The sequence below is a fragment of the Macaca mulatta genome, chromosome 9 (assembly GCF_049350105.2).
Source record: "Macaca mulatta isolate MMU2019108-1 chromosome 9, T2T-MMU8v2.0, whole genome shotgun sequence".
Lineage (NCBI taxonomy): Eukaryota > Metazoa > Chordata > Mammalia > Primates > Cercopithecidae > Macaca > Macaca mulatta.
The window spans coordinates 104,997,931-105,012,974 of NC_133414.1; the positions used below are offsets into that span (position 1 = coordinate 104,997,931).

General features: G+C 37.7%; 1 protein-coding gene across 19 annotated transcripts in view; it reads left to right on the plus strand.

Annotated features, from left to right (window-relative positions):
• The window catches only part of EXOC6 (exocyst complex component 6), a 218,721-nt gene extending 204,258 nt beyond the window's left edge, over nt 1-14,463 (plus strand). For all 19 annotated transcript variants that reach the window (XM_077946788.1, XM_002805764.4, XM_077946801.1 and 16 more), the window contains 2 exons: nt 11,887-11,999; nt 13,197-14,463. In XM_077946788.1, the coding sequence (XP_077802914.1) occupies nt 11,887-11,999; nt 13,197-13,329 (246 nt within the window). In that variant the 3' untranslated portion in view covers nt 13,330-14,463. The remainder of the gene's footprint in view (nt 1-11,886; nt 12,000-13,196) is intronic.
• Nucleotides 14,464-15,044: the final 581 nt, after the last annotated feature.

A 15,044-nucleotide genomic window follows, 5' to 3' on the forward strand; every position in this document is an offset into this window, starting at 1 on the left:
AGAGAATAAGATGCCTGTGGGGACTTAAATATTTAGTTTTTGGGGATTTTTTGTTTGTTTGTTTGTTTCTGTTTTTGGAGACAGTGTCTCATTCTGTTGTCCAGGCTGGAGTGCAGTGGTGCAATCTTGGCTCACTGCAACCTCCACCTCCCGGGTTCAAGCGATTCTCCTGCCTCAGCCTCCTGAGTAGCTGGGACTACAGGTACCCGCCACCACGCCCGGCTAATTGTTGTATTTTTAGAAGAGAAGGGGTTTCACCTTGTTGGCCAGGCTAATTTCAAACTTCCGTCCTCAAGTAATCTGCCCACCTCAGCCTCCTAAAGTGCTGGGATTACAGGTGTGAACCATCGTGCCCAGCCAAGTATTTAGTTTTAATTTTAGTTCAGCCTTAAAGAAAACAAGCCAGAGTCATTGTTTATAACAAATAGCAAATTATAAGTATTATTTGACTTTCTAAAATTTTAGGGTAAAACATATGTGAGTACTTATATTGAAGACTAAACCTAGCTATTGGATTCTCCAAGTGTTCATTTGCCTTATTTTAAGTCATAACCATTGAGGTGGGGCAAGAGGGGAGAAGAACCACTTAGATTCTTTCAGATTTAGAAATCTAGTTATTCTCTTCCTTCGTGTTTTTCTTAACAATTGTACTGCGGAAACCCTAGCCTGGTCTGGCTTCCTTCATTCAAGCAACTGCCATATCCTGGAGTATAGATATGTTGGCATACAATTTTTTTCACTGGCTAATTCATATTGTCTTCCTTTGTTGCTCAAGTTCTTCCAAAGTCAATTCATACAAGCAGATCTTGTTTCTTCGTAGCTTCAATGGAGCAAAGTGACTCATCAGAGAGAACTGAAAGTCTATTGAACACCTCTCATCATGAGTTTCAAGGTTTGATTTCCTTAGTATTAGAGGTCTTTGAGCTTCATTGGTGAAGTCATTACATAACTACTTGTTATGTAAGTGTAGCAGATGATGTAGTGAATCTGTACAGAAAATTAAATGTATGACCTGGGAATGTTTATTTAACACATTTGATGGTGGCATCACTAGTTTACAAAAGGAGCAGAACTTTGGTTGTGAAATATTTTAGTACATCCTATGGCACAAATTAAATCAATCAGTCAATAGCCTAGTCTGGCTTTTAGAATAATTATAAAACATTACTAAAATTCAGAGATGTCTTAATTACTAGTAGTTTACATGTCAAGTAAATGATAACATAGCCCTGTTATTAGTGTATATGATATGAGTTCAGTGTAGCCTTATGAAATTATGTATCAAAAGGTAACATATGCAGTGAATCTCAACAAATACTTAGTTGATGCCTAGTATTTGCCAGTTACTGGGCTATGTGAAGATACGGATACTAAGCAAAACAAGTCACTAGCTTTGAGGCACTTACAAAGTACACTATTAGAAGGAGGGAAAAGGCACGACAACTGTTGAGATATTGGAAGGAGACAAGTGCTGGAATAGCTATGATTCATCCAGACTAAAAATGGAATTATTGATATTTGATTCTTTGGTGGATAAACAAACTAACCCCTAACATCAATATACTGTGAAAAACACTGTGATACAAATGTGTGGAGGGTAGTATGAGGACACAAAAGAGTGACAGCTAACCCAACCAAGGTGGTCTGGAGAGGCTTCCTGGGAGACTGATTTAGACTTAAGTGTTACGGACTAAGTAAGAGCTACCTGGGTGAAGAAGGAAGGAAAGGAGATTCCATACAGAAGAGCTGAGGAATGAGGAGTGTCCTAGGGTAGACATGGTTTCTTTTTTTTTTTTTTTTTTGAGACCGAGTTTTGTTCTTGTCGCCTAGGCTAGAGTGCAATGGCATGATCTCAGCTCACTGTAACCTCTGCCTCCTGGGTTCAAGCAATTCTGCTGCCTTAGCCTCCCGAGTAGCTGGGGTTACAGACGCCCACCACCACGCCCAGCTAATTTTTTGTTTTTAAGTAGAGATGGGGTTTCACCATGTTGGCCAGGCTGGTCTTGAACTTCTTACCTCAGGTGATCCACCCACCTCTGCCTCCCAAAGTGCTGGGATTACAGGTGTGAGCCATCGCGCCTGGCCCAGTCATGGTTTCTAAGAGAACTAAGAGTAGTTCCTCATTTAGGAGCCTGGATTACATGAAGGGAGAGGAAGCCAAAAGGTTGACCTGGATAAGGCGCAAGAGAGCTTTGCGTGTCATGTTAATGAACTTGAACTTTATCTTGTAGGAAATGGGGAGCCATCAAAGGTTTTAAACAAGGGAATGGTGTAATCAAATTTGTGTTTTAGCTGGATCTCTCTGGCAGCAGTGTGGAGATTGGCTAACCTGGGATATTGGAAGAGAGAGGCAGAGGGTATAGGCAAGACAAAAGGCCACAGGGGAGAGATTATGATGTCTGAACTAGGACAGCAGTAGTAGTAATAGTAGGGATGGAAAGCTGGGAGAGGGCCAGGCGCGGTGGCTCACGCCTATAATCCCAGCACTTTGGGAGGCCAAGGCAGGTGGATCACTTGAGCCCTGGAGTTCCAGACCAGCCTGGCCAACATGTGAAACACTGTCTCTACTAAAAATGCAGAAATTAGCTGGGCATGGGGGCATGTGCCTGTAATCCTAGCTACTCGGGAGGCTGAAGCACAAGAATCACTTGAACCCAGGAGGCAGAGTTTGCAGTGGGTGAGACTGCACCACTGCACTCCAGTCTGGGCATCAGAGTGAGACTATGTGTCAAACAAGATGACAAAAAAAAAGAAGAAGGTGGAAGAAAGTAAATACAGGAAATATTTAGGAAGTTATATTGGTACTATTTGTCAATAAATTAGATGGAAGAATTGTGAGAGAGAGGCCAGGCACAGTGGCTCACGCCTATAATCCCAGCATTTGGGAGGCTGAGACAGGTGGATCACGAGGTCAGGAGTTCGAGACCAGCCTGACCAACATAGTGAAACCCCGACTCTACTAAAAATACAAAGATTAGCTGGATGTGGTGATATGTGCCTGTAATCCCAGCTACTCAGGAGGCTGAGGCAGGAGAATTGTTTGAACCTGGGAGGTGGAGGTTGCAGTGAACCAAGATCACGCCACTGCACTCCAGCCTGGTGGACAGAGCAAGACTCCATCTCAAAAAACAAACAAACAAAAAAACAAAAAAAAGAATTGTGAGAGAGAGAGAAGACACAAAGCAGACTAAATCCAGATTTTTGGTTTCAGTAATTAGGTATAAGTACTGCTAGTTCATGTATGACCTACCTTACAATATCAGGAAGCTGAACTCTTATGTTCAGTACTCTCAAGAAAAACAAGCTGTGCCTGTGTGTTTGTGTGTGTGCATGTGTTGTGTGTGTGTGTGTGTGTGTGTGTATATTATAAAAATCTAAGTCACATTCAACTATTTGAAGTGAATCTACTTGAGGAAATTATATGACAGGTTCTTTCTTCTATTGGATAATTGTAGGTTTTTATTATTTTTCAAAAATAGGGAATAAAAAAATTGTTGATTAAGAATTTATTAACATTGGCCAGGTGCAGTGACTCATGCCTGTAATCCCAGCACTTTGGTGAGACCTTGTCTCTACTAAAAACACAAAAATTAGCTGGGGTGGTGGCGCACACCTGTTATCCCAGCTACTTGGGAGGCTGAGGCAGGAGAATCACTTGAGCCCAGGAGGCAGAGGTTGCAGTGAGCCAATATTGTGCCACTGCACTCCAGCCTGGGCAACAGAGTGGGACTCCGTATCAAAAAAAAAAAAAAAAAAAAAAGATTTATTAACATATTTTTGCATTCATAAAGAATTTTTAGGAAACTTTAATCAAATATCTATTTGTTATTTAGGTTTGAATACATAATATAAATATTTTATCCCAATTGCCAAAAGAATTATTTTAAAACTCAACTACGTAAGGTGCTAATGTTCTTATACTACTAAATGGAAAGTCAGAAGATCCTGTTAAAAGTTTATATAACAAATTCTACTCCTAGATATATACCCAAGAGAAATGAAAACAGTTGTTTACAAAATCCTGGTACATAAATGTTAATAGCAGCATTTTTTTTTTTTTTGAGACGGACGGAGTCTTGCTCTGTTGCCCAGGCTGGAGTGCAGTGGCGCGATCTTGGCTCACTGCAAGCTCCGCCTCCCAGGTTCACGCCATTTTCCTGCCTCAGCCTCTTGAGTAGCTGGGACTGCAGGCACCTGCCACCACGCCTGGCTGATTTTTTATATATTTTTTTAGTAGAGACAGGGTTTCACTGTATTAGCCAGGATGGTCTCGATCTCCTGGCCTCATGATCCACCCTCCTTGGCCTCCCAAAGTGCTGGGATTACAGGCGTTAGCCACCGTGCTGGGCCTAACAACATTATTTTTAATAGCCAAAAAAGATAAATGTCCATCAACTGATGATTGGATAAACAAGGTGTAGTATATCCATTCAATATATTATTATTTGTCAATAAAAAGGAATGAAGTAATAATGCATGCTACATGAACCTTGAAGGCATTATGCTTACGTGAAAGAAGCCAGTTACAAAAGACCAGGTAGGTCTTTTTGTTTTGTTTGTTTGGTTTTGTGTTGTTTTGTTTTAAATAGAGGCAGGGTCTTGCTCTGCTGCCCATCCTGGAGTACAGTTCATTGCTCACTGCAGCCTCCACCTCCTGGACTCAAGCTAGCCTTCCACCTCAGCCTCCCAAGTAGCTAGGACTTCTGGCGTGCACCACCACTGCCAGCTAATGTTTTAATTGTATGTCGAGACAGGGTCTCACCATGTTGCCCAGGCTGGTCTCAAACTCCTAGTCTCAAGCCTTGGCCTCTCAGAGTGTTAGGATTACAGGTGTGAGCCACCATGGCAGGCCAGAAGACCACATGTTATTTGATTCCCATTTGGAAAGTGATTGCTAAGGGCTATGGGGATTCGTTCAGGGGCTCTAAAATTGGTTGAGATGGCTGCACAATTCTGTGAATAGAGTCAAAACCATTGATTTGTGCCCTTTAAATGAGTGAACTGTATGGTACATCTCAAAGCTGTTTAAAAAAAAAAAAACTTTAAAAGTTATGTAACAAGAAATAGAGGTTTAATTGTATTAAAATTATAAAAACAAAAATAGACAAAAATGGTAAGATAGCTACCCAAGAAGAGAGCTGGTATAAAGTAAGGTAAACTCTCATATGTGATAGCTGTAAAATAATACAAAATTAGAAAAATAAGCCTATTAGGGATAGTGAGATAATCACTAGAACTAAAAGAGGAGTTAAAGGCCAGGTGCGGTGGCTCACGCCTATAATCCCAGCATTTTGGGAGACCAAGGAGGGTGGATCCCTTGAGGCCAGGAGTTCGTGACCAGCCTAGGCAACATGGCAAAACCCTGTCTCTACAAAAAACACAAAAATTAGCCGGGCGTGGTGGTATGTGCCTGTAGTCCCAGCTGCTTGGGAGGCTGAGGCACAAGAATTGCTTGAACCTGAGGCCAGGCGCAGTGGCTCATGCCTGTAATCCCAGCACTTTGGGAGGCCAAGATGGGTGGATCATGAGGTCAGGAGTTCGAGACCAACCTGACCAACATGGTTAAACCCCGTCTCTAAACTAAAAATACAAAAAATTAGCTGGGCGTGGTGGCGTGCGCCTATAATCCCAGCTACTCAGGAGGCTGAGGCAGGAGAATTGCTTGAACCTGGGAGGTGGAGGTTGCAGTGAGCCGAGATCACACCACTGCACTCCAACCTGGGCAACAGAGCAAGACTCCATCTTAAAAGAAAAAAGAATTGCTTGAACCCGGGAGGAGGAGGTTGCAGTGAGCCAAGATCGTGCCACTGCACTCCAGTCTGGGTGACAGAGCAAGGACTCTGTCTCAAAACAACAGAAAACACAAAAAACAAACAAATAAATAAGGAGTTAAACATGGTTACTTCTGAGTACGACAGTGAACTGTTGGTTTCATGATATGCTCCATTTGATTATTAACTATGTATTTGATAAAATTAATTTTAATAAATTAACCTCATAAATTCACATGTATGTATCTATATGTTATTTTAGCCATGGTAGTGACAAAAAAAAAAATCAAAATAAAGCAAATACGGACGTGTGTAAATCCGATTATGTAAATTTTACTGTGTGCCTCTTTTTTCTTTCTTTTTTTTTTTTTCCCAAATTCCATACTCACCTAGAGGTTATCTAGGACTACTACATTAGCTTAGCATAAAAAAATAAGAACATTCTACCTTTGCGTGTACAGTTCACCTGAGTGAAGTGACTTGAAGAGACCAATTCCTTTAAGCAGCTTCTGCAGCATGAAGTGCTCAGAACTCACTCCTAGTCCTCACAGAGGTGGGAGTGAAAGGACTGGCTGAGAGCAAGTCTAGCAGATGGGACATTGGAAGAGGGCAGGCTTGGGTTAGGGTACATAAGATCCAGAAGGTAGCATGAAGGCAATTAACACCTGAAGGGAAAAAAGGTAGGTGACTGAAGGCACAATACTGATTTTCTTTTTTGTATTGTAGTTTTCGCTTATCTTCGGACTGCTACTTAAAATTCTGTGCTACATGTGGAGTTTTCCAAATGTGGTGTTAAAAGATGGCTAGAAAGGAAGGAAAATCCAGGTGCTTTAAAAATCATATGGAGTTCATCATTTGACCTCACAATATATTTAGAAAAGGACTTGTAGTTCTTTCCAATGTGGCTAGTTTAGTAAGACCCATTTTTCTTGAATTCCCAGTGGCGAATTACTCAGGATTTGATTGAAGGGCAAGTATTTCTTCCTTTAAGCAGTACTAGGGTTTAGGACTTTTGTTGTTTAAATCTCTGGAGCACTCTAGGAACCCTGGTCTCAACTTTGTTTTTTGGTGGCAAAGGAAAAATGATCTCCTGGTTTACTTTTGGAATCCACAAAGCAACTCTGAGGTCCCAGGTGGATTTAGTGTTTGGAAAAGGGAACTTGGGGGACTGAGGTTGACCTGGAGCCCCCAGGTCACTGTTCACGTTTACAAAAGCAAACCTGGTATCCCCAGTTGCTTTTCTCTTGAGGTTGGCTTAACTTTATTTATCTTCTGTCCTGGGTCATTGCCCCTGAGGTGCTTCAAAAGCAAAACCCAAAAGACCTAAAACAAAGAAAGCTAAATCAGATTCAAGGAAAAAATGACCTGGCACTGTGGGTTCACTTTTAAAAAGGCAAAAAGTCACTTCAAGAGTTTCATAGAATAATTTTAAGTCTGCCTAGATTCATTGTGTCATTTGTACAAAGTGATCTCAACAGGTCTGAGACCTCAAGTTCCTTGGGCATGGATTGAGAATGAGTCTGTAGGATGGGAAACTGTCAGCAAGCTAAATGGGTTGACACAAATGAATTCCTCAGTGATTCTGAAGTGATTCGACTATTTGGAGCTATATGGGACCACCCATGTAACACTTCTTTCCTTAAGCTGATCTTTTTGTTTGCTGGACACACACAGGGAATGCTGAGGAAGTGAAACGTACAACTCACTTACAAATATTGGCATATATCCACTTTATGTTATCAGATTAGTTATGAAGGGTATTTTTGAATCCTTGGTGAAAAAAAAACTTGGGATACTAATTTCAGATAATCTTACAAATCGTGATGAGGTAGAACGCAGGCACATGATTTTGCTTTTTCATTTTTATATCATCTATACTTTGCTTACTTCCCAAAAGGATTTAAGGTGGAATTACTTTACTTGACTATTGGAAGAAACCCATTTATAGAACTTAATACCAATTTTCATTATCATATGCCCGACTTTATCCTTTAATAAGTAATTGTAAAATTGCTTTTGGGTAATCTGGGGAGATTTTTGTTTTTGTTCATGTTTGATCTACATCTTTGAACTTCAGGTATATGTGTTAACTAATAAATTCACCTGTTGAGACCATGTCCTACTGTTTATTTACAAGACTGAAAGAGATTTTGTGTGATTAATAACGAACGTATTATTTGTGCATATTGCCATCTGAAGGAAGCAAAACTTAAGTAGAGAAGTGAGACTTTTCATAATGTAGATCTTAATATTAAGAACACAGTGCATCCTGTGAAGCTTAACCAATTGTGAGAGGCAGTTCCCAAAGCAATGACTGTTGGGGTGGAGCAAAGGCAAGTATCAGTGTTTGTACCTGGCAACACCCCCGTTTCCCCTTTTATTCCCATCACACTCTGACTCCAGAGCAATCATGTTCTTTTAAAGTCATCCCAATCAAAGACCAGGGTCATCTTGGTCAGAACAGGCATGGATAGCCACCTGTAGAAAAGGGTTCAGTCCATAAAATCTGGCTTGGCATAATGTTAGGTGGGACCCAGGAATAAAGTCCTGGTTTTATGTTTTATCCTTCACTTCAGTAGAACTGAATTATAAAAAGTGAAAAATGACCTTATAATTATTATGGGTGAAGGAGACTGGTAGACCATTCAGAAATATTAATGCTACTTTCTCTAGGAAGATCATTTAACTCACTTAACGTTAGACCCAGTGCTGTATCATGATGGAGTATCTCCTCTTTATCAACATCCCAGTGAAAAGCTGAGAGAGATACAGAGATGTCACTTCACTATATTCACTTGCCATAGTTTGCCTGCAAGCCAACATTGGCCTTTTTCAGAGAGCTATCAACATAAGCTAAAGTAGCCTGTAGCCTAAGGAAAAAGCTCCCAAGGAAACTTGGAATAATGGTCTGGCATCATCAATTAATCAGTTATTTCCCGAATACCTACTGAGTGGTTACACTGTGCTAGACACACTTTATGAGCTTGCCTGCCCAGCTTTGAAGTTTGTTTCTATTTACTTGTTCCAGCAGTACTATGCATTTGAAAAATCCTTACACACATGAAAATGAGAAATGAGAATATGAGATCAACATGCTTGCTGGCTCCATCTTTGCTCTCTGCCCACGTTCATGTGTGGTCTTTGGGACACAAACACTGAAATGTCTCAGCCATTGAATCTTCAGCCATTGGATTCATAGACTGAGCGGAATGAGCAGGCAGTCACCAGCTTCTATATAAGTTAATGGCTTCTGTCTTATTCTATATTAAAGGATAGTAGCTTTCTCATGTGTTATGGTAGTTTAAATTACTAGGATTCTGTGTGAATAGCTTTTCTTTATAATTTCTTCCATGTTAACATCAAAAGATTACTGCTTTATTCCTATCTTACAATGTAAGCTCCTTGAGGAAAGATATTTTGTTTTGTTCCAATACTGTATCTCTGGTACCTAGCACAGTATCTAGCACGTGATAGGTGGGCAGACAATATATGCTGAATAAATAAATGAATTTTATCTAGATCGTTGGCCTTTTTATCTGCATTGGCAATTAATTCCTTAACCATTAATTTGCAAATTCATGCAAATTTCTATAGATATCTGTAAATTAACTGTGTATAATATGTATTTCTGTACATATTTTTACAAAGATTAATGTAAATATGAAAGCATATAGATTTGTCTACATATGGGCAGGTAGGTTTAATTTTGTGGTTCCTGTAATTTCTAGGGATTTGCACATAAGAGATTTGCATATGAGTATCTGACCATATGTGAACATTGTAAGCATAGTGTTTCTTTATCTAGGACAGTCTGGTTTTGTGCTGTAAAAGAATCAATTCTGTATTCACAGTTGGAGTTGGTGCGGGTTTTTCATTCATTAAGTCAGCTCCTCCTTTCCCAGTTGGGGGTAAATCAGCCTAGAGAAAAAGAGCCTTAAGAGGTTGCTTTCTGCTGACACTGTGCATTGCACATGCACAATTGTGCAAATACACACATACACCTGAAAGAAGAATCCTTGAAAATGAGGCTTCTGTTGGCAACTCTGTGAGGGGTGTTCATTATTGAAATTTATTTTAATATATAAATATATAAACCTTATTTATAACTATAGTATTAACACATATTCATTGTAGAGTATTACAAAAATAAAGAAAATAACAGATAACTTTAATCCCACCACAGAAATAACAATTGTTCTTTTTAAAAAATTATTATTTTAGAGGTGAAGTCTCATTATGTTGCCTGGGGTAGACTCTTAACTCCCGGGCTCAAGTGATCCTACCGCCTCAGTCTCTAGAGTAGCTAGGACTACAGGAACACACCACCATGCCCAGCTTATAACAGGCATCCTTAACATTTTTGCAAATTTTCTTCTAGTCCTTTTGGATGGGTTTTTATGTAACTTAAATAGCAACATTTATCATAAACATTATCCCATGTTGTTTAAAATTCTTCATAAATGTTAATTTTAATAACCACATGATAGTCATCATACAGATATACCTCACTACTTAACCAGTCTCTTAATATTGAGATTTAGGCTTTTTTCAGTTTTTGATAACACAAATAGCATTTTTGAGATTATCTTTGTGCATAAATTTTTTTTTCTGTTTCCCAAAGTTGCTTTCCAAGAAGTAGGATTGCTGAATCAAAGGGAATGGCCATTTTTAATAAGGTTCTTAAACACATTGCGGAATCACATTCCAGAGAAGTTACACTAATTTACACTCTTACCATCTGAGTGTATGACAGTAACTTTTCCTCTTTGTGAAAGGAGGGAAAAATGTGGCCAAACACAGTTAAAAATTACACAGAACTTTAAATAAGTTCCCTTTTCTTTTTCAGACAGTATATCTTTAACATTGTCTCAGTATAGTTTCTATCCTAGTGTTTCAACTTTTGGTATGGCCCAGAATGGTATCTTGTCTGAAAGAAAATAGAGTGGCTTTTCATAGTTAATATTTTCATTATAGAATTTTCTGCCTGTTGTGAGAAAATCTCTATTAATACCTGTAAATTGGATAGGGAAAGAGTCAAACAAGTTTTTTACCTTCATCAAGAAAAGCTAGTTTCTGGTAACCTACCTTTATGAGATTTTAATCACCCCAGAGTTTTATCCCTCTCAGAGTCAGTGGTTGTCTCTTGTATCCCATGAGTAAATGCAAATGTTTCCTCCATTTGAAAGCAAAACCAGTAAGACCCCTTACTTATAAAGTGAGTTAAAACAAAAAGAAAGAATATAAAACTAAAGGAAGGTAGTAAGTAAAGCATTTAGCTTTCTGAAACAATTCAAATGGGGATAGGAAGTTGGGTTTTAAATGGCTTAAAGGGGATTAGGGTTTTAAAGTTGGATAAAGAGTTTGGTGCTTTGGTTTAGGCATGGCATTGCTTTTAAAAGATTACTTCCATATTTGACAATGATTCTAACTGGAGATTATAAAGTAAATAGTCAATTTTAAGACACCACGGGAAACAAGAGGGCTCTTTTTTGTTGTTGTTTGTTTATACAAAATGGTAGCCTAGAGTTAACAGGCTGAATCCTGAAGCCCTTATTTCATAATACTACGGAGGATCCATCACCAGAGAAAATCCAGCAGAGGTTGTTAAATGCACTTAATTGAGATTATCTGAGCTTTTGGTTTAAATTACTTTGGAAAAAGTCTTAGGTGCAAACAGCGTCCTTGAAAGGTAAACATACTTACCTCTAAGAAAAAAAGGTTCAATTTAAGTTCTTTAAAATTCTTCATACAGGTTAGTAGCACCAACCTTTATTAATTACATCTGGGTACTGACTAATGCGTAAAGATAAAATTTTTATACATCAGTACAAGGGTTCATATATATTATATTAACAGTGTTTTCATTATTTTACAATTATTTGAAAACACAAAGTATTTTACTAGAAAACAACCCCTGGCGCTTTTAGTAATTTCAAAGTAAAAAGATCTATTTTCGTTGTAAAGTACAGTTAATGAAGTTTTAAAAATGAATTTCCTTATTCTGTTCTATCTAAGAAGCAGGCTATATTAAAGTAGAACAAGGATAGCATATAATTTATATGTTAACTGGGTAAATAATCAAAAGTTGATTTAACATTTCCCCCATCTTTCGCAGCTCCTTGACCTGTTTATGGTTTGGGATTGGTCTGCTTATCTAGCTGATTATGGACAGCCAGCTTCTAAGTACCTTCGGGTGAATCCAAACACAGCCCTTACTCTTTTGGAGAAGTGAGTACATTCTGAAAACTTTTTTTGTATAACATTTTAGCACCTTTTGATTCAGTGATAAACTAAAGAACTAGAGATTTCTGTCAAAAAAGAAAAGTCTAGATAGAGCTTAAAAGCTCATTCTAGTTTAATGACCAAAAAAGAAGCTTTTCTTTCTTGCCCTTCAGAGTTGGTGTCATTTCATAAGCAACTGCTGTTTATATTGATGTGAACAAAACATCTTTCCTTTTGTATCCTGAATTGCAAGCTTAATTGACCTTAGAAATATGTTTACTGGGGATGTGACAATTGGAGCTTTCTTTAAAAAAAAAAAAAATCTGTAACTCAGGAAAGAAGGTATTTTGTCAAATGTGACCAGGAATTGGAATGTTTGTCACCAGTGTTATCTAAATCTCAGCATTGTGGACTTGGATTCTTTGCAGGTAGAGAAATACATGGTTTGAAATAAACAATACAGTAAAAACTGAGGTAATAGGATTTACTGATGCATCTTGTCCAACTAAACATAAATTTAGGTGTTAACTTTTCCCTCTCATTATGTGACAGACTTTTTCTTTACTCAATCATATTTCATTTAAAATATCACTATTGGGAGGCCCTCTGAATCTGCTGTGATTCTGGGGGCTGCTGGATAAGAAAATAAAAATTAAAAAGTATCACTATTAAAATTTTCAGCTTTTAAATTAAAATTGTTATTATTTTCCTATATTTCAAAATATTTATAGTGAATTTGATGTGAAAGGACAAGAGGAAGTGTTTAAAATAAATGTAAATTTATTTTACAATGTCATGAAATGCAACTGAGGCAAAAACATTGCTATTTTACATTTTCTAATGTTATTTTCCTTTCACCTTATCTTGCTATGAATATGATTAGCTGAGTCTATACAGGGTATGTATTTTAGCATACTTTGTGGAATAATATTAGAAAATAGTATGATAGTAGCAAACCTAGCATATTTTAGATGTACATATTAATGCAAAAATGCTACTTAATATAGAATGTAAAATAAAGCTTCTATTTTTTTGCATGGTTACTATATCTGTATGTTTATTTAGAACCTACTTTCTTTGAACTATATTTTTCAAGCATAGGATTAGTGTGGGATAATTCAGAGCATGGCAAGATATTTTACTTGTGACAGCTTAGCTTTTAATTTTCTTTTACTAAGCTTCTTCATTCACATATGTTTCTAGGATGAAGGATACTAGCAAAAAGAACAATATATTTGCTCAGTTCAGGAAGAATGATCGAGACAAACAGAAGTTGATAGAGACAGTTGTGAAACAGCTGAGAAGTTTGGTGAATGGTATGTCCCAGCACACGTAGACCTCACGTCGCTTGCACTCAGTGACACCAAATCCATGATTCAACATTGATCTCGAGCAAGTATTGGTCATGATATAGTAATTTGTTTACAGAATCCAAAAATACAATAGAGAAGATACATGAGGGCTTAAACAAGAAATAGTAATAAATGTCATTTGTATGGATTTTTAAATAATCGAATACTATTTTATATATGGAAAAAATGAGCATTTTTTCACTTTTAGGGGAAAATGCAAAAGTGTAAAACATAAATTGTCACAAATTGTACATGAAATTGATTACAAATACATTTGAAAAACGTATGCCTCTACTCATAAGTAGTTTTTTCTATTTAGACTTGAATGATAATCTGTTTTTTGATCAGTATATGGCTTTGGAATTCAATCATGTCTGATATGGTAGTTTTTCACTACCATTTTCTGACTTTTAGCTTTTATTTTCACCTCATTGTGATTTAAGCAGACCAAAATTTCTAATTCTGCTAATTCTGAAGGGGAAATAGACAAATCTTTAAAGCTTCTTGAAATCAAACTTGATTTAACTCAGTAAGAATGTGAATTATTTGTTCTACTTGGGTGGTTTAATTTAATCGTACTGAATATGAACAAAAGGTTTTGGATTTTCTAAAGATGCAGTGTTGTTTCTGTTCATCAGGGTTAATATTTCTAACTATATTGCTTGTAGCTGACCCCATTCTGGATTTGTTTGGTTTGGTTTGGTTCCAGTTAAAAGAGAGGACAGGAACTAAATGGGGCTAACCACTTCAGGTGCAGCTTGTGTGAGGGTAGATGGTTCCTGCACACAGAAGTTACCACAGGGGTCAGGTTACTTTCTTCAAATAGCAGATTTCAGTACTGTATCCTCATTGTGGAAACAAGCCAAACCAAATGAACTCTGGAAAACCTAAAACAAATGTACATTTTCCTTTGTGTACGTTTCCGTGGTCCAAATGACAATATAAATCCAGTCTTTATTATACCTTTGTTGTATTTATGCTGAATCCTCCCTTTGCCTTTTCAGGATTTAGGCCTGTAAGAAACTATGCCTGACTCTGTAAAATAAGTGTAAAGAATTATACGTACATCTCTGGATTTTGTGATGAAATATTAAAAATATTGAGCAAGTCGTTGAAAATGCATTACTATTTTGTCTATTCAGAGCTTACTGATTTAAAACAAGTGCTTCCTGGAGAAAAGGCATATTATTTCCTAGTTATTGGAATGGGAGTGGCACCAAAACTATATATATATATATAGTTTGGCTTAGTTCAAATATAGTTCAAAGAAAGTAGGTACTAAATAAACATACAGCTATAGTAACCATGCATATATATGCACACTTATATGTGTGTACACACACATATATATATGCGCACTTGTTCTCTTGATCATCTCTTAATCCAAAGTATTTAATGTTTTTTAAAATACTACATGAAAAGCATGGTACTTCTTCAGGCACAGGGAAATCTGGAAGAGAGGAGCGGTGAACAGCTAACTCTCTTTGAAGACCGGAATGGGGCTGTTCTTCGCAGCTTACCCAACCCTCCAGTGTACTTAGGGTGTCTCCCCTGCTTTGGCTGAGACGTCCCGGGATTCAGAGAGATATCACCTTTGCACTACCTGGAGCAGACCACTGTGGGTCCTCTTTACTCTTTTCAATAATATAAACACCCAGCACCCTCCACACACACCCCAGGTTGCGCTGTAGGGACAAGG